The sequence below is a fragment of the Puntigrus tetrazona genome, chromosome 3 (assembly GCF_018831695.1).
Source record: "Puntigrus tetrazona isolate hp1 chromosome 3, ASM1883169v1, whole genome shotgun sequence".
Classification (NCBI taxonomy): Eukaryota; Metazoa; Chordata; class Actinopteri; order Cypriniformes; family Cyprinidae; genus Puntigrus; species Puntigrus tetrazona.
The window spans coordinates 10,296,945-10,317,621 of record NC_056701.1 but is presented as its reverse complement, the minus strand read 5'-3'; the positions used below and the strand labels follow the sequence as shown (position 1 = coordinate 10,317,621).

Here is a 20,677-nt window from a genome sequence, read left to right as displayed (position 1 = left end):
CCCTACGCTCATGCATTATTAAGGAGGTGCACTTCTTCTCCCCACACCAAAATCCCTCCATTATTTATGCTGAAGGACTGAGTAGGATCCTAATAGGCATATAGGATTTCTTCGTTTGTTGTGCAGGCGCTGTCCAATGAGGGAGGCTGGGAGTGGGTGGGAGCAAGTGAGCAGGCTATAAATAGATAGCTCTCTAGCTCTCTGACTCCGTGTGGAGGCTGACACGGGATGCGCTCAGCATGCATAACGAGTAAAGGTAGCGCCGACGAATTCTTGCGGCCGAGCATATAGCAACTCACCGGCAGCCATTTGACAGACCCGCTGATTAAAGGTGTAAAGCGGTGCTTCGAGCGGGTCTAGCTGGTGCTCGACAGAAATGTTAGCCGAGAAAAAAAAAATAAAACAAAACTGCTGCAGGAGATGCAGACTTCTTGGCGGAGCACTGAAGCCAGTATGAAGATGTTATGTAACGGCAGCTAAAATGGGCGTCGGATACATCCTATGCCTCTGGGCAACGCTGAAATAACCGATCGGAGTGTGCATGAGTCAAACAATCTGCTAGCGCACATCACAGTGTCCTTAAACGATCCAAAACATATATTAGTAACTTGAATATTAAGTTACTATTACGTTTGTAATTAGTTCAAATGTTAGAACCGTTTCGGATGACTGCTGACTCGAAAAAGAACCACGTTTTTGTTTGCTTTTAGAAAAGCACAGACAGTAAATATGCTATATTCACTCGTATTGTTTAGTCAAGTAACGTCATACTTATAATTGGTCATGAATTTTAAAAGATCAACACGGCTTTGATTCAGCTTCAGGCACGAGGCCGTCACAGGCCATGCTCATAATCACACCAACAACACAACCCGCAATTGTGATACTGTTTTCATGTTAAATTAAAAGTTCACTCAAAGTTAAGAACGAGTAACTTGCCTTTTTTCAAAAATGGCTAATAGGTTTAAATATTTCTTACTTGCCTAAAAAAAGTTCAAATAGAAACCAAAGTATCATCGGTATGATACAATGCAAAGGCTAAAAATCGGCGGATAAGACACCTCAAATATGTTATTAAAAGAAAATTGATTTCAGTGCAAAGAAATATGCAATAATATTGTATAAAAATACATTTTTTACTGAGAATTTCTGACGTGTTACAGTGCAGTCATATTTAGTGTTCAGCAATTTTTTGAGGTTATTATCCACATAAATTCTTCACAATGACCTAACAGAAAGATGTTTGGTTTGAACATGATACACAACAATAAATTAATATGACTTTATCTATCTATCTATCTATCTATCTATCTATCTATATATATATATATATATATATATATATATATATATATATATATATATATATATATATATACACACACACACACACACACACACACATGTACATACATACATATACATATATATATATATATATATATATATATATATATATATATATATATATATATATATATATATATATATATATATATATATAACAACAACACAACAACAACAAAATGTATAATTCTATTCCACATCTATCACATGTATTGTCCACGGCCAAATTGACCAAAACAGCGAACACTGATGATTATATCAACACTTATGAAACGCAAATTTAAGCACTAGATCTACCTGCCCCATGAAGATTAATAACATTGTGTTCCATGATGTAATATATTATGCATGTAGGCCTATGCGTCTTCAAAACGCATGTAAATATACGGTTACATAATGAAACAATGCCTTCATCTTTCTCTAACGGAAGAGTTACAACCAACGCTCGCAAAACATTCAATGCTCACCAGCCCAAAGCGATGCATTATTGATATTTTTTGCTGCTATCTCTTTAAATGGGATTGGTCTGTTTTGTGTGCGTGTGCATGTGAGAGAGAAAGAGACAGCGAGTGGGAGGCAAGCTTTGTGTGGAGAAACAGAATGAACGGGCTGTTATTTTAGGCTAGGGCATTAATTCACTTGTTTAATATTTCCTTCCATGCACACGTGAAGTGTTTTTTTTACGGGTTTGGTACCGAGAAGGGTTTACATCTCTATGGCAACATCGACATATCAAATTATCATCACCTCCGCAAGGAAATAACGGGCAGGGCTGCTGCTGCTGCTACTGGTATATTTATTTATTTTCCCTCATGCGTCCTGCAACGTTGTGGGAAACGCGATCGAGTCAGGCAGCGATATCTGATTTATGATGGATTAATCGTCGTGTGAGCTGCATATGAAAGAAAGGTAAGAGAATCGGCTATTAATACAGTCGATTATTCTTTAATGTGATGCATGTTTTGATCCAGCTTAGATGGCGTTTGACGCAAAGGATTCAAGGAAAACCAGGATATCTGCGACTGGTAATAACAATTGTCCCCTGGGAACGAGCACTGATAGGAAGGGGATCAATAGTGCTGATCTGAAAAGGGGGAAAGGACAAGGAAACGAGAATGCAACATTATTACCGCTCGGGTGAATGTGCATGTCTTTGGCTGTATCTCAAAACCTAGCGTACTGCCTACCTAGGCAGCATTTTTGTACATCGGGCACATGCTGCCTAAAAATGCTGCACGCGACTACACACTGCGATAAATATTTTCTTATTACTGCCTCGTTTTTAACTACATATATTTTAAAACGCATTTAAAACAAGATAAGACCTTAATATGAGTTTTTTTCCTGAAGAATATTATTTTATTTCCCCCCCCCCCGCCGTTGACAAACAGTTTGGTTAACTTAAACCTCACTTAAGTTTGTTCAAAACTAGAACACGGGGTCCGAAAATAAACAGATTTTAAATTTAATTTGTGTTGTTATAAACGAGACATGACTGCTCCTTATCGAATACATTTAGTCGTGATGCCCAGGTAGGCAGCTCGCTGGGTTTTGAGACAGCCTTTGTCTCGCTTATGGGATGCTGAATATTCCTCATGTACATGACGTCACCCGTCCGTCTTCCTGAGGTCGGGATGCACGCGTTATCGCGCGGTTGTCGTGATGTAACCGGCAAATGTTTTGTTCGAGAAACGGCAACGGCGTTTACACAACGCCACAAGGCCCCGCGGAGTGTTTGTTAATATTTAGACATCTGCATGATTCCACGCTTGGCGCCAAGGTTGCTCTCTGTGCAGTGTTACACGACGACGGGAATTTAAAGGGACAGCTCACCCCAAAATGAAAACGCTGCCGTCGTTTAACCCGCTCTCTAAGCCTACATGACTTTATAACTACGTGAAAAGAAAGTATGCTTATCGTGTGTGTTTTTTTCACCCGTGCATTATCAGTGAGGGTTCGCAGAGCGACAAAATGGTGATTAAATGACAGATTTTTTTGACGTGTATCTTCCAGGGATGATGCTGAGAGATGAAAGCACATGCTGGTGGCTCCAAATGAAGACACACCTCTCACTACGCAAGCTCCACTGTTAGGATTTCTTAAAAAGTCTAGCCAGGGATTGATTCAGCTTAGCTGTTTAGAAGCTTAGGAGACCCTTAGTGATTAGGCCTACTGTTCTAATTTAAAAACATCAGTGAGTTAATGAGAGTTAGGCTATGTTTAGAAAAGCATAGGATAATAATACCCCGACTATTATCGGCGAACATTGTGTTGTGCGCTAAGTTTGCGTATTTCCTGTATGCAAACAGTACTTTGATGACCTACTACATTTGCCAGTGATGAGAAGAATATAACAGAGCTTGCCGCACAGAATACTGTATCCCACAATGCAATGTGCTTTACTTTGCTTTCCGGGTTAGTGTGATTAATTGCAATGACAGCAATCTCATATCAGCGTGAATTTCGAAGTTTCTCCCTTGACTTGCTTAATTATACTGGTAATGGTAAGATACTTTGTACCAAAATAAGCTAAAAATGCTAAAATCAACTTTATTCAACGGCCAGATGCTATGTTCATACTGCTATTACATTAATTAAAAATAGCAGGCCTAATACAGACAGCCGTTTGTGTTTGTGAGCAAAAAAGATCCAATATGGGCACTTCGCTCAGTATCCTTACATTTAATTGTTTTTAAATGCAAGATTTATTTTTAGCATTTTGCCTCTATCGTATAGGACAGCAGAGACTGGACAGGAAGCAACATGAGGGGGGCGGGATCAAAAAGTATCAGTACGCAAAAACCACGGCACGCGTCGAACCGCTGTCCACCAAGCTGTTGGCTCTGACGGCATTAAAATGAAGTTCAGGATGAAACATTAACAGTGACAGATCTCTCTCGGTTTGTCGGGAATAAGATCAGCTAAAGCGGCTGCAGCTGTAACTAATATCATGGGTGAAAGTGAGCATGTGTGGAGGCCCGCTCAGTGTTGACAGCGTAGTGTACACTATCCTCGCTGAGAGAGTGTAGATTACACGTCTTCACTTTCATACCCGAGCATCCCCCTCTCTTCAGGTCAGTAGTAAGGGCAGTTCACACCAAGGACGATAACCGTAACTATAAAGTTTTAATAATCGTTGTAATTCTGTGAGCACACCTGTAATGATGACGGTGCAATATTGTCACTTTCGAATGAGCTTTCTCGGATGATGACCAATAAAACCACTGAAAGTTTCATCAGATTTAAAGAGTATCGAGAATCATTAAATAAATTCGATTATATAAGTGCATCTTTAAGCAAAACACTCTGTTGTTATGAATGCTAATTAATGCCTTTGTTGCGAACGTGCCATTAGCAAGTGGTTAGCTCGTCAATTTTTTACTAACTTATACTGTTTTGGCTTCTCTCATTGAACACCTCAAACTGTCTGAGATCAAGCTGAAGTCTTCTGCTGGGACCACATTAACCGAATTATGGTGTTGTTTTGGTTCCTCTGTTTTATGGACTGTTCTTCATTGCTTATTTATTTTTGTTGGTCTGCAGTCGGACACATGCTCCGAGAACCATTACATTAGCTCGCGGCAGCTCTTCCAGGAACAAAAAAGACGCAGGTGCAGATTTTCTTTTTACGTTAGTATCATTTGTAAAGTCGCTAATGGTAGAGTGAAACCGTTCCGTAGAGAGCACAGATTTCATACCGTTGTCCCACTTACAAACTTCCAAAGACTCGGTTTAACTTCATCTAACTTCCAAAACTTAATTTGAAATTCCACCGAGGAAGTCTCAGAAGTGCTCTTAAGCCACCTCTCGCTGAGAACACCACTAGATTGCGGGGTTGCTTTGAACATGCAAATCCCTCTCAAAGAGACCACTGCCAATCCTGTCCACTCCAAGGAGCTTCCACTATCCCATTTCCCCTGTTCCCTCTCGTCCCATCCCCCACTCTCATTGTGTGCCAAGCACCGCACATCTGTCCATGGCAGAAGAGCCGGGGCTCCATTCTCTGCTTGTTTGTTGTCATATGGCTCATGTGCTTCATCAGTAAATCCAAATAACATGGGTATGGAGGCCGGGCCTGAAGACCGGTTCCAAACGGGCCAAAACATCTCCATGAGTGTGGAACTGTACTGAATTATTTACTCGCCCTCATGTTTTCCAAATTTGCATGACTTTCTTTCATCTGTAAAACATGTAATAAGATAACTTCACAGTGAGTTAAAGTGCTGTCCACAAAAATAAAAGTTGATGGGACCCAATAACTCCCAAAAAGGAAGCAAAACAATTGTGGTGAAACAGTTTTAACTCATAAATTGCTACTCCATCAATTGGACAAGTTGTTTTGGATAAAGTAAAGTTTTGACCATGAACAGACGATAATTATCCCTTAGAAAAGAAGGAAGTACTTAGACGTTTCTCAGAATTTGGGATTGACCCAATATGAGTCTTTATTTTGACGTCATTATAGATTTTTTAATTTTTTTTTGCAAATGTATTTAAGAAGGCTCGGATGAAAACAAATGAAATATCCAGAGCTGAAGGCATGAGAATAAGCTAAACCAACAAGTTTAATCACTTATTTAGTTGATCTATTTGTAACCAAGTAGTTAATTTATCTTCTATACTCTAATTCTAGCTATTCTAATCCTCTCAGCTTGATTCAGAAAGAACTTCTGTACGTGTGGCACTTTTATTTGGAAAAGTATAAAGGCGCTCAGCATGCGGACACGATTTATAGCCGTGTGCTTCTAAAACACCACCCTAATTATTTAAGAGGTGCTTTTTTTCCTTCTGTATATCCAGATGAACTCCCTTGAACCCATCTGGACAGCAGCCATGCCCTTTCCATGTCTCGCTTTCAAATACGCTGCTGCTTAACTGTGTTTCTGGAGGTTTTCCCTGGCTACTTCCCCTTTTCAAATACTTCACGGGGGCGACAGCTGAACTGATTTGGTCTCGTACTGGATGTGAAAAGAACGACCACATAGCTCCGGCATCTGAATTTTAAACGATTATTTGAATTTTAAATTGTTCTTAAGAATTTTAAATGACAAGCAGCTGCATTTAGATATATAAGGTGTTAACAGCCTTTATGTAATACTGTTTTTGTGTACAAAATCGCATTGACTGAAATATGAGAAGACCACTCACACACACACACACACACACACAGCCAGAGGTTATAGTTAGACCTTCGCATCGAGGGGTCACTGTGTCAGAGAAATGCTGACCAACATATATACAGGTTATTTTAACACAGATCTAATACAGTATACTTCCTTTACTGTAAGTGAGTCAGGTTTCTTAAGTCTAAATATTGATTTTTAATTTTTTTTTGTTAGACAGTATCACTATGATTTAAAAGTCTACTTGTTTTTCTTTAAAATTATACATTTTGTGCTGAAATGGAGGGTAAAGACAGCATATGGATGGGGCTTTGGCAAGCTGCCACAGATTCTTTCTTGGCACGTATCTCTGTACAGAAAGTTCCCGTCCAGCCCCGTCCAAAATATGTCAGCTAGCCTTTTTTTTAATATCCCTTATCCCTCTCCACTCATTTGCTGCACATGGTTTGGCATCGCATCTCTGCTACAATGAGTGTTTGATTTGGGCCAGTGCGGAGGACCACTAGCCCTTTCCGTGACAACTTATTGAATGGTTCCGATTTTTATTAAGAACCCTCGACTGCATTGCCCACACAAGTGGCACATCTTGGTGGGCCAAAGCGCTCCTCTGCAGTGCAGAAGTGTAGCTGAAGGCATTCTGATGTGCTTTATTAGGCAGTTCAGTTGCTCTCCTTGGTGCTGAAGTTGCACTAACAGGTCCTCTTCTCTCTCTCTCTTTCTGTTTCCTTCACTGCCTTTCCACTAGCTGCACTTTTTCTTATACATGTCATATAGATCTGCTATCTGCTATATACTTAATTCTAAGTGCTGTTTTTTTGTCTGCGTGCAAGTTTGTTCCTCTAACGTGAATTTATTTGTGTTTTGATTCTTCTCCTGCTCCTTCCTATCCTTTTCTTGTTTAAAAAAAAAAAAAAAAGCCTTGTGTCTGCGTTAGGTAAGACAAGACCCCACTCAAGAGCACTTATGCACTACTGCCCTTTTGCTGATATTAATTTGCTTCTATATGCCTACCTCATTTGTACGTCGCTTTGGATAAAGGCGTCTGCTAAATGACTAAATGTAAATGTAAATGTAAATACAGCGTTTCACAATTTTTCCCATCAGTAACACCCTAACAACCCTTCTTTAATGTAAAACCTATAGCATTGCTATTAATCTTACTAAAATGTCTATTAATACAGTTTGTCACTTTAACATGGAAACAAATGAGTGCTATGATTAAAAATCTTTGGTAACTTATTAAACCAAATAGCATGAGAGAGGTTTATCTTTAATGTTAGAGCTTTTTTTTACACTTTTCTGTCACATCATAGGGCAACTATTCATATATACAGAGTATATATATATATATATATATATATATATATATATATATATATATATATATATATATATACATACAGATTAACAAACTCAATATGTACATATTTTTTCTTAAACAAAAACCGAATGTTTTAACTAGCGCTGTCAGACGTTTAATCGCGATCCAAAATAAAAGTTGTTTACATAATATATATGTGTGTGTACTATGCATATATAGTGTATATATAAATACACACTCATACAGCATATACAGTAAACTGCTTTAAATTGTTGTTTTTCCCCAAAAAATTCTACGTTTTCTATTTCAAATAATTGTAATTCTGTTTTTGTTTTGCTGAGCTATAAATAAATATGATACATGTTTTCCTTATTTACTAACTTTACCCACTAAAATGTCATTCAGTGTAACAACCTTGTCAGGCATATTTACAATAAATATCAGTTTGTGACACATTAAAAGATTAATTATTTTTACCCCAATTATATACTAATAAATATAATTAAATTCTTTTTCCAACTTTGCCACTTTGTCAGCAAGATTTTGTAACTGTAACTGTATTTAAACTACAGTTACATTTAATATGCTACCTTACTCTTTTATATATTTCTGTACAAGTAAGAATAAGCATCTTGTCTGAATTTTTACAGAAATATCGCGCTACACTAAATGACAATGCAAAATTATTTTAACCAAATTTTGACGTTTTGTTCTCCAGTAAAGTATTTGATAAATTATAAGTAGACACTTTGCTTACATGTAATTTCCTTTCTGTGGACATAAAATAACTTTTGTGAAATCTTATCGGATGCTTAGTGTCTTTAGACGCATATATTTGTATTTAAATAAATTATATATAAACATAGTTAAAAATCGAATATAACATTAAAAAAAAAAACATTTATGTGTCCCTAACCCCATTCTTAAACTTATTACATCCTTGTCTCTAAACAGCCCTCAAACAGGGGCGCGAGAAAGTGAGGACCAGCCATAATTCAGCTTAAATATCCCTGTTTGGAAGTCGCTGTTTTAATAAGTAATAAGAGAACTAGCCCTACTGTTCTTCTCTGCTCATCAGGTGTAATCTTAGAAAGCTCCACCTCCAGAGTGTGATTGTAAATGGGGTTTGTGGTCTGCTCTTTAGAGTTTGATTTCCTGGGGAAACAAATTAGATGTGACCATACCCCCAACCACCCCCACTATTTTTCAAAAGCTGTGAAATGAGGTGTGCGTTTGCATAGTACATTGTGTTTCTCCTGTGAAGGTTTAGTGGTCATTCAGTCAAAACACTCTCATTCAAAATCAGCATTTTTGCTTTTCTTTATGTAAATCCGTCTCATTCGCTTTTAATCATTCTGTATTCAAAATCACTATAGGGTGTTTATGGTGTAAGTGTTTGAGCAGGGGAGGGCTTATTGAGAAAAATGTCTGAAAGCAAGCAACGCTCATTGACATTTTACACTTGAAGCATTAGTGCACAGAGCACGCACACCTGCATGGAGGTTTTAAGGTGGACCGGAGTGTTAAAAAAGGTGGCTCTGTTTAAGAGTGTATTCTTCAGTCGACCTCATTTCTCAGTCCTGTTTAATTATTTTAGCACTGTTTTTATTTCACTTTTTCTTTGTTTATTTTTTTATGCTACAGCGTACAAATTTACAAATTTTGTGAATACTGCATTGATGTGTGAAATACAGTAAAGCAGCTGACGCTCATGTTATGTCGTGCACCTCTTGAGTTCACTATTAAGGGGTAAGTCAAAGATCAGATTTCTAGGTTTTTGTTCATTCTTTCCATACCGACTTTTTCAGTGACTGCAGTGAAAAACAGCTAATGTCATTGTTCTTACTATGGCGATCGATGTAGTAGATACATCAGATATCGAACAGATCTAGTTACTTTCTACATAACAGTGAGAAGCCAGTCAGTCTTAAAGATTGGATTTAAAACACAAATCTAATTTGTTCAGTGTTAACCAAGCCTCTGAATCTGACTATACTGTTAGAAAAATTAGGCTACAATGGGGCTAAAAACCCCTCTTAAGCCTTTATAAAATGTGTGGAAAATGGTAGGAGTTGTTTTGATGTTGTTTTGATGCAAAGGTAAATGCAGTTAAAGTGCTTTTTTACCAAAAAGTGTTAAAAAACGAATGACTGAAACGATTATTGTTTTTGACATTTAGCCTCAAAACTGAAAAAATAGAAAAATATCTACTGAAAGAAAAGCACAAATATTTATCTATGAAATAATTGGCAGAGCAAATATAAATCTGTCATTGGAAAAAAAAAAACAACAACAGTTTTTGTTTAAGCCCTGCCACAGAAATTAACACTTTCTTAAGAGCTGCGATCACATTTATGCATAGTGTGAAAAAAATATTTTGTAATCATTCTAATATATTTTTAAATGTCACTGTCAAGATGTTATTGTATCTAAGAGCAATGATTCGATTGTGGTCTGTTCGCAGGCTTCCAATGCTGAATATGTCCACTCCCAGTGACCTCAAGTCTCCCTGCGTGACGCGAAACGGCATGGTCAAGCTGCCCCCCCAGCCCAACGGCCTCGGTTCGGCCAGCATCACTAAAGGCACTCCAGCTGCCAAGAATCGCCTGTGCCAGTCGTCCTCCGTGCCCACCATCTTGCCTCCCCCGAGCCTGCCCTATCACCTGGAGCCCCTGCCCACAGCGGCCTCACTGCTGGGCCCAGACCTGGACACGAGCCCCGTGACTGCCATCAAACCTCCCCTCCGGCAGTTTCCCAAGACCCTGCTGGAAAGACAACTGGTGCTGGACGAGAAGGTGCTGAACCGGCTCTTGTGGTACTTCACCACGGCAGAAAAGTGCATTCTAGCCCAGGTGTGCAAGACGTGGCGGAAAGTGCTCTACCAACCCAAGTTCTGGGAAGGTGTGACGCCCATTCTGCACGCCAAGGAACTCTACACTATCCTGCCCAATGGGGAGAAGGAGTTTGTTAGCCTGCAGGCTTTTGCTCTCAGAGGCTTCCAGTCCTTCTGTCTGGTGGGGGTCTCAGATTTGGACATTTGTGAGTTCATCGACAACTATCCGCTGTCGAAGAAGGGAGTCAAGTCTGTCAGTCTAAAGAGGTCGACTATTACAGATGCGGGACTTGAGGTAATTGTAGATTCCAGTATGTCATTCTGTCTTTTATTTGACTAAGCTTACTTTTATTTGACTTATTGCATGCAAAACCCATAATTTGTTTTGTGACTATGGATGTCAGAATGCAAATAATTTTTATCATCAAAGATGCCATTTAAATCTAAACAAACTGACTATGGATAAAACCTGCTATGATTACCTTACTTTTAAAGCAAAAAAAAAGATTTCAATAATAGGTCTACATAATATTCACATATGCAGTTCATGGGGGACATATGACAGTTACTGCATAAAATGCTATTTAAACCTATAACATTTACCTATTGTATCTTACAATGCTTAATTTTCCCCCCTCTCAAATGCATGTTTATATCTCCTAGTTCAGACTTTATAATTTAATTTAACTCATTGGTTAATTGAAATGGTAACACTTTAGAATAGGTAACACTTATTAACTGCAACATTTCCCTCAATATTTTTTATTTCTTGCTTAATAGTTAGTAAGGTAGTTGTTAGGGTTAGATATTAGGTAGGACTAGGAATGTAGAATAATACATTAATAAGTGCTTAATTAGCACTAATAAATTACTAATACTCTAGTAATGTGCATGCTAATAAGAAACTATTTGTGTTCTGATTTGCTCCAATAGCAAAAAGAGATTTTACAAAAGAGGTAAAAATATGCTGGCCGCGTCTGTGAAAGGGGTTTGTATATTTACTGCAACATTATTGAGTAATTATGAAAAGTTCATGTAGTATTTCAAACAGGAGTTGAAATGATTACTCTTAAAAATAAATCTTTTGATTGCGAAATCTCCATCATTTACCGCCCACTCCTATTAAGTATGATTAAATGATTAGCTGGATGGGAACGTGTTCGTAACATCTTACATACATGGTTAGAAACAAATGTGTTTTGCAAGAACATGCAGCAATGATCACACTCATCACACTTGTCTCTATGCTGTTGCTATTCTAGGACTGGGCTTTTGTTGCCATGGTGAACTCTCAAATTGTTCGTGACGGCATCCAAGCTTTTTTCCCCTCAGATATGCAAACCAGCATGTGCAGTGATAGAGGCTGTGGAGCTTCTTCTGTCTGAGAGAGGACTGTGCACCTCAGGCTTGTTTGTGAATTATATAGGGCAGGGCAGGGCAGATATCACAGCATAGGGCTTTGGATCATGACCAAGTACTCAATAAGAGAGCAGAGTCTTGCCTGCAAGAGTTATTTTTCTTGCCTGAAATTTGCATTTTGTCTTAGCCATTGGTCCCTTCATTTTAAATAAGATGTCCCTGAAACAATTAAGTGATTAAAAACAGAAAATGTGCACATTGTTTGCTTTTTTTCCTTTGGCTCAGTAAGTGGGGTCACATAATCTATTAGTTGGGGACCATCTAAATACACACATTTGCTGTTGATGCCAAGAATTAGCATAATATTAAGGTGTTATTTGGGCCATATACTGGATATATATATTGGACAATCTTTAATTTTCCAGTGTGCATCAATCAGGCGTGATCGCAAGTTCATTTAAACTCTCAGTAACAACAGAACATGTAAATATAGTTGCTTTTGGGAAACGCATAAAATAAGTTGACCAAATAATCCATGCTTATTTTAGTTAGTCTGACTTATTTTGAACTAAATCAACTGACAGTAAGTCAGACTAACCGAAATAAACCTGGCTTATTTGGTAAACTAGTTTAATGAAACAAGCTCCGGGTTAGGAATTAGCCCAGTATTAGAGTATTGGATTAGATCAAATATTTCTCAGTTTCTATAAGACGAATAATTGAAAGTGCTCAAGATGCCAAATGCCAAGATGACTATTGTTATTTTTCCGATCATTATTTCCATTTTGTCTTGTTTTATAAATTAAAGAATATGGCACTGAATGTTTAAGGCTCTACTGACAGCATTTGTAACATGAATAATTTTGTAGCAGGAAATCATTTTGACATTTAATAATTATGTCCCTCATTTCTTTAAAAAGAAATCACATGCAAAATATAGCAACTACACATCTGGCCAAACATATGACTAAAATAAGGTCTCTTGAATTATAATCGTTCTGTGACATAGCATAAAGACTTGGTTCGACTAACAGAAACTGTAACATCTATCTGTACAGTGGGTGTCTATACATACGTCACAGGTTATTTCCATCCAGTCCCGCTTTGGTCAGTAATTCCAAATCTTGAATTTTGCTGTCATTGTGGATTGGGTATTGCAGTCTAATTAAAACTGAACACTGAGCATCTGCAGTATCGATGAAAAACCATGGTCGTTCATGAATTGAAGCCAGCGGCGGCTTGTTTTAGTTTACACAAATAAGGTTTATTTCAGTTAATTTAATTTATTGTCAATTGTTTTGGTTCAAAATAAATCTGACTAACTGAAAAAAGCCTGGATTATGTGTTAAACCAAACAGGCCCCTGAATGTTCCAAACTTTGCGAAACTTTCTTTTTTGCCTCCAGCTGACAGCACGCTGGTGTCATACATCTGCAGTGTGTGGCTGAGATTTCAAAATGAAACTCAAAATCGATTCTGAACGTATTTTAACACAGTTTAATCAACTCATTAGCTGATTAGTAGAATACCGTACTCCATTACCTGAGCTAGGCCTGTTTAATAAAGCAGGCTGTTTAAAAACCCCTTCTCCAGGGTAATGCTCCAAAAGTTCATTAAGCTTTGGACATCTTGCACTGCTTAACATCACTTCTCCATCCTGAACTCTTCAGGTGATGCTGGAACAGATGCAGGGTCTGATGCACCTTGAACTGTCCGGCTGCAATGATTTCACAGAAGCTGGCCTGTGGTCCAGCCTGAACGCACGGCTTACCTCTCTCAGCGTCAGCGACTGCATCAACGTGGCGGACGACGCCATCGCCGCCATTTCTCAGCTCCTTCCCAACCTATCGGAGCTCAGCCTGCAGGCCTATCACGTGACCGACACGGCCATGGCCTACTTCACCGCCAAGCAAGGCTACACCACCCACACGCTGCGCCTGAACTCCTGCTGGGAGATCACCAACCATGGCGTAGTTAACATGGTGCACAGCCTGCCAAACCTCACCTCCCTCAGCCTGTCAGGCTGCTCCAAGATCACCGACGATGGCGTGGAATTGGTTGCAGAGAATCTGAGGAAGCTCCGGAGTCTGGATCTGTCCTGGTGCCCTCGTATTACTGACATGGCTCTTGAGTACATAGCCTGTGATCTGCACAAGCTGGAGGAGCTGGTTCTGGACCGGTAAGTAAATCTTGCTGGTATTTCTTCTTACAGAGCCTCATTGGGAATGAATATTACAATCATACTGTGTGCTTATTCAGGTGTGTGCGGATCACAGATACAGGGCTGGGTTACTTATCTACCATGTCAAGTTTGAGAAATCTCTATCTTCGCTGGTGCTGTCAGGTAAGTGTTTGTGCAACTGTTTGAGTCAGCTTAATGGGATAGTCTTATAATGAAAATTAAGTTATTGGTAGTCGACATATACGTTAGTTAGTTAGTTAGTTAGTTAGAAAATTAGGCTGCAATTAATAAATTTGGTAATCACCAAAATATTTCCCTGTGCTTTTAGGTGCAAGACTTTGGGTTACAGCATCTATATGGCATGAGGAGTCTTCGTCTTCTCTCTCTAGCAGGTAACAACACTCTGGAAGTGCTGATTCTGCGGGATGCAATTATAAATGATAAGGTTATCTAATGAAATGACACTGTATGTTTGGAAGTAGATTGTTTCTATGAATACCTGAGCTTAACCATGTTATGGAGGAAAACTCAGTTAATCCCTTAAAAATCTAAAATGACATTTGCAGATTAGAAATATCTCCCTGTTCTGACAGTAGCTGTGAATAAGGATTTTCTATTCCAGCGTTTTTTCCCAAATAGCTTCATCCCAAGTGCCCCTTCACCCAGACCAAGCTAGCTACTTTAAAATAATTATAGTCTTAGTCACATAACATGATAAACTTTGCTTTGAAAACCTTACATTTCTGTGGTTGAAAACACTTCCCCTCAAACTGAAACATATCTGTTACGGATCAGCATGTAGCTTAATTAGAAATATTTCATGGAATGAAAATAGCTTGTAAAAAGCTATATATGTATGTATGTATATATAGAAATGCATGGTTGGTGTGCTATTTCAGGTATATTTTTTAAGTGTGGATCCATACACAGTCTAATGGCTAATATTGTTGACAATCCATTGTGCTTAGGTGACGGATTTGCGTTAGAGAACTACAAATGCAGATGTGTGCAATAGACTAAGTCAAGAAGTTTAGATAAATTATTTGAATTGTTACCATTTAACCTAGTAAATAATAATAAGATTTAATGTTACCTGTGTAATATTTAATCTGCAACAACAATGTGAACTTGTGTATGGATATTAATTAAATGTTAAGTTCTCCTCTCAAAGACCAGCTGCTAGCAGATCAGCATGCTAATTCTTTTCTCTCAAATATTTGTAGAAAGACAAATTAAATGAGATATGAAGTATGTTAACTGTGACAAGATGACCAAAAGAGTTCACACTTAAAGGGCATAGTATGAGTAGGCACATTGGGATGCAGCATTGTTTTCACACAGCATTTGTAAACAGGAAGTGAGCTGCTAGCGTTTGTACTTGACCAGCTCTCATTTACTCTGTGTCAGGGTGCCCTCTGCTGACCACTACTGGCCTATCAGGCCTGATCCAACTGCAGGAGCTAGAGGAGCTGGAACTAACCAACTGCCCGGGCGCCACAGCCGAACTCTTCAAATACTACTCCCAGCATCTGCCGCGCTGCATGGTCATCGAGTAGAGCAAAGAGTTTCATGGGCACCAGCACCCACCACATCACCAAAACCTCCTCCTACAGACTGATGATAAACCCAACTTCATCCTGGACCCACAGGAAGAATCAACGAGAGAAAGTGAATGGAAGGTTTTTTTTCTGGAGGGGTGAAGAGGGATCACTGACATGGAAGACAAAAAGGGAAATCTGAAAGAAAAGGTCGGAACGGGCCTGGACTGAAGAGCGAGAGGGAAAATGTACAAAGCGCAGTGGGTCAGAGGCTAGATCTTTCATTAAATAACATGACACATAGGAATCAGCCCCCACACATACATGAAACATGATCCTCCACTGAACTGTGAGACTAGCTTCCACGTCTCATCCAAAACTGTTTATCTTGAAGTGACAAAGGTGTGCGCTGCCTGTTTGAGCTGTCTCTCATATCCAGGGAAAGGTAGAGAGGAACCGAAATGTTTAAGGGAAAGAACGAGGTTAAGGAGCCACTGCAACAGGGTCTCTTCGCTTTTGTCCGGCGTCATCCGGGTCTCTCGCTCCCCTCAGTGGTGCTGCCGCTCCATCTCTGTGTCTTATCAAGGGAAAAAAGAAAGAGAACTTTAGAGATGAACAGCTACGCAGATTTTCACGTCAACGCTACTTGCTTTTTGTCATGCAGTTCTCTTTTGGTCTTTTTTGTTTTTAAATATTATTATTTTTTTAAGTATTATTTTTGATGATAAGGATTACTGTGAAACATTTATGGTATGAGTTCGAGGTTTCGGACACTTTGAATAAGATGGAAATCCAGGTACGGTGAAGGTACAGTATTAAGAGGTACTGTCCTTTGAAAGGAACCAGCATAATCAGAAGTCAGGAGGTTATTTTTCCCAGCAGATTGCTCTTTTAAAGACATTTCCAGATATTTCGAGTCGGGGAGAGCGGGGCGGATCGGAACTGCTCATAACATTTTAATATAATTCAAAGGGACTGTGGTTTGTACAAAAGATAGCTTGGCTTTTTCATCTGCCTGTTTTATTTTAATTCCATTTTGATGTCGATTGATATTAGTGGCTCATGTGCAGGTTTCCATATTAATCCTGATTCAAATGAAGATGCGATCCCATAATGCACCTGGGCCACGTGACAGCCTTTCATAGACTGAAACTGCACGTCATTGCTTACTTGTCACCAGGCCAAAACATGACAGCAGCGTACAGCATGGCGGTTCTACCATAGTTTCTTACAGTGTCTCTTTCAGCCTGAGTGCTTTTAAATACATCTGATGAATACGGTTTACAGTGATTTGCATCAAATGCAGAGGCAGGCCAGTGTAATTAAAGTGATCACAGACATCCCACACAAGCATATTACAGTAGTCTCTCTTCATCTAGCAGTTTTGCTTTCCTGTTAAGCAATACCCACATGTCTGCTTTTAGATTAGCAGCGCCTTTTATTTTCAGAGGTGCCCGGGTTCTTCGCTCCTCAGAGTTGTGCTCATCTGTGGTGCCTACCTCATTTTACCATGGGGTATGTTAGAATACAGGTCCGCAGGGGGATTCGCAGAAACCAGCCATTTTTTTGTTTTCCAGCCCACTCCGTATCCCATACCCCGTATCAAACCCTGCATTTGTCCTCTCAGGAGATTAACGTGCTGCTCAGATCATCTCAGATGGGTTTGATGTGATGTCGATGACCTTAATGTTCACCTACTCAAACATATAAAGTAGCAGAAGAAATGGCATGGTGAAAAATTTTGGAGTCTTAGATTGGCCAATCATTTATTTAAAAGCCACCCCTACGTTGTAGCTGGTGAAGTGTGTTAACCTATGAGTATTTTCATCATCTTTCAACAGATATGGTAGTAGCGCATGCAATGTGGTACCTTTTTCTTCAGTAAAGTACTATTCGAATTTTAGGCATGCTGTTAAACTCAAACCACGGCTGGTTAGCGCCCCTGCTGGTACATGCCTGAACTTCATCATCTGGATGCAAAAAGCAGCCATCCAAATTAACGACATATTTTGACTCAATAGCTATCTTTTAAATGCAAATGTTCGTAGAGTGATGGCACTGAAGAACCATATTCAGTTTTCCAAAGAATCTTGCGGTGAACAGTTCTTTTTAACAACCATTTTGCCAGTAAGGAACCTTTATTTTGTGTACAGTTGAGATGAATGACAGTTCTAGCTTTCTCCAGCTATTATAAACCTCTTAGATTCAAACATTAAAAAAGTGTAGAACAAAACAGATGGAAAATATGTCGGGATAATTCCAACATCACAGTCTTTAAGTGGATGCTACACTATCCCACTTTAAATTCACCAGGCTTTAAAGATAACACATTAGCATAAACATTAGCACTCACCTCAGACAGTCGATCTCTCTTCTTGTAAATAGTGACCTGTTTAATGGGGGGGGTCACAGCTAATCAGGGTTAGCGGCTGCCGCTTATCCAGGCGAGATCCCCAGAGACTTTTAATCTCGCTACCTTGTGTGACTTTATCTTTTGAATCATTGAAGTTGTTACGTATTTATTTGCTTTTACTTATCATTGGTAGCGGGTTAATTTATTGACACAACGCACATATTTATTTATTTATTTATTACCTTTGCGAGGAGTTTTATTTAGGAGTAGAACATGTTATTTTGATGGGGTCTACTATGGAGATTGGAGTTGAGCTTTATTCAGATGACCATGGTTTTGACGGTTAGAATAAGCGCGGTCTCTGAGGATGTTTTTTTTTTTTTGGCGGGAAGACGCTGACAATGACCTAACTTTTCTAACCCTACTGCTGGCCATTTTCTTGTGTTCAACGACTGTTCTAGTTCACCTCTTTTGTTTTTGGTTGTAAAGTTGAGAGTTTGGGTGTAAGTTGAGAGACGCTGTCATGAAGTCTAGTAGCCTAATAGTGAATCAACATTGTGTCCATAATTGGATGTTAAATATTCTGCAACAGTTCATATGCCTGCGCTCGAACTTAGAAGACATATTGCAGTATTTACACTCATTTGATAGTCTTACAAAGAATGCGACAGGTTTTATTCACTAGCAAAGATCTGAAGGAAATCCCATCAAAGCGCTTTTCACTTCGTATGTCTCCATAATAGAAACGACCATTTGAGATGAATGAAATAAAGAGAGATTATTAATATATCGCTAAGGCATTGCATAGTATTTGAGGACAACTGTATGAAACTGTCGGAGATATTGTATTAATCTTGTATAAATACTATCGTTTTCACTTCCAAACCGAGCCTTTTCCCTCTTTGTATAGAATGAGAGTTTATGTGTGTGGGAACTTTTTCACCTAATAGAACCCTAAATATAAATATAATAACTCATGCACTAACCCCGCTGTAATCTGTAAATATCTATCAATATGTCGAGGGTCATCTGTCAGAAGGTTTCAGCGATTTTGAGGCTGCCTGGCTCTAAGCGCACGCGTCCATACCGCTTTCAACGAAGCCAGTGGAGAAACCTGATCAAGAAAGAGGCAAGATATGCAAAAAGGTCTTTTAGCGATGAGTAACATCAGCAATGGATAGTATAAAAGACTTAAGCTTGTTTCACTTTGTACATTGAGCTAATATCAAAGACGTTAATACGGGCTAAATGCAAGAACATTAACAGATGTTTATTGTGTGTCTACATTGAAGTTGCGCCTGCTGGCTTCCTCATGCGATCGAGGCAGGCTTGCTTTTCAATGAGAGTCAATGAAATACTGGTACTACTGTGTGAATTTCGCTTTCTTACCAGACGAATCTGGCTGGCAGATATGGAGTGGTTCTGTCTGATTTACACTGTAAATTTAAACCATTTTCAAGGCCAGTTTCCACGAATAGTGCTCCTCTGTTCTTGCTCTCTGAAGGGGTTTTACTAGCTTACCACATCCAGAGTGTGTTGGCAGTTTCTGTTCACCCTCCAGCTTGCTTTTAACTCTAAATGTCTGGCGCTTCTAATTGTTAAGCGAATAGAATAAATCATCTGTTCCTCTAACTCTTCCCAACTAACATATGTCAGGATTGTTTCTTTTATAAGATTTGAGAACAACGATTCAACAACAGAAAACAACTCTTTTGTTGGCTCTTTGTATGTACTTGTACATGTCATACTAAACCAATATTAGTAATGCTTTTGACATTCATACAGGGTCCGTAACAACGACTTTTATTCTGGTGCAAACACTTGGTTTGGGTGACTGTGGTTCAACAGCCTAATGAGCAATGTTAAATATCTGCCTCACACTGATTATCTAAAAAATGTTTCATTTATTTGGTATTTTATTTCTCTGGTGTGACATAGGCATGTCACAGCTCTCAGTTCTTTGGGGTACATTTCTTTCTGTAAATACTGTTGTAGTGGTTAATTTAAAATGAAAGAGAAAAAAGACAAAGTTTTATGAACTCCATCTCATGGCTGCAGTGCCTTGTCAGACAAGCGTTGTTGTTTTCAGTTGGTTGGTTCCAGTCTGCACCGTTTTAGTAAAAGTTGTACAAAATAAGCACCATATTTGCGTCATTAATTTTCTCTTACATTTAATTGTTAAAGGCGTAGTTCACTTCAAAATGTTTTTAATGATCAAACTGTATGGCTTGCTTCTGTGGACATATAAGGATCAGAAATGATTGGTTTTTCATTTTTAGGTGAACTATTCCTTTAAAACATGTTGTTAGCTGACTGTATGTTTGAATGCCGATTCCTGAAAGTGCATGCACACACAAACACATCTACTTTGCCTATTCTGAGATACACCGGATATATGAAATGTTTCTGATCCCAGAGACCATCTTTTTTTAAATGAATAAAGCTTTAAAAAGGAAGAAAAGCTTAGTTGTGCTTTGCAGGTCACCAAAAACCTATCCCACAGAGCTTGATAAAAGATGTTTCAATCAGGCAGTTATATAAGAGTCTTAAGTAAGCTATTTTGGCAGATTTAGCCTGATGGTAACACTCCTGAAGCAAGCTGCAAAGAAAACGTCTTCACTT

The 20,677-nt window shown here is 38.8% G+C and overlaps 1 protein-coding gene across 2 annotated transcripts; it reads left to right on the top strand.

Moving 5' to 3' along the window:
- Window positions 1-1,895: 1,895 nt before the first annotated feature.
- On the top strand, window positions 1,896-20,192 carry fbxl16 (F-box and leucine-rich repeat protein 16). Of its 2 annotated transcripts, none has more exons than XM_043233714.1 (6): window positions 1,896-2,256; window positions 10,256-10,919; window positions 13,653-14,161; window positions 14,242-14,326; window positions 14,493-14,556; window positions 15,572-20,192. In XM_043233714.1, exons 1-6 carry the CDS (start codon window positions 2,246-2,248, stop codon window positions 15,718-15,720), a joined length of 1,482 nt encoding a protein of 493 aa, XP_043089649.1. In that variant the 5' UTR covers window positions 1,896-2,245; the 3' UTR covers window positions 15,721-20,192. The 2 variants fall into 2 exon arrangements, with proteins under 2 accessions (XP_043089649.1, XP_043089648.1); XM_043233713.1 differs by lacking the exon at window positions 1,896-2,256 and adding an exon at window positions 9,004-9,540.
- The last annotated feature ends 485 nt before the right edge of the window (window positions 20,193-20,677 follow it).

Coding starts and splice junctions, on each gene's coding strand:
- fbxl16 (XM_043233713.1), top strand. CDS start 9,503: ATGTTATGTCGTGCACCTCTTGAGTTCACTATTAAGGG. Junction 9,541..10,255: donor CTTGAGTTCACTATTAAGGG/GTAAGTCAAAGA, acceptor GTCTGTTCGCAG/GCTTCCAATGCTGAATATGT. Junction 14,162..14,241: donor GAGGAGCTGGTTCTGGACCG/GTAAGTAAATCT, acceptor GTGCTTATTCAG/GTGTGTGCGGATCACAGATA.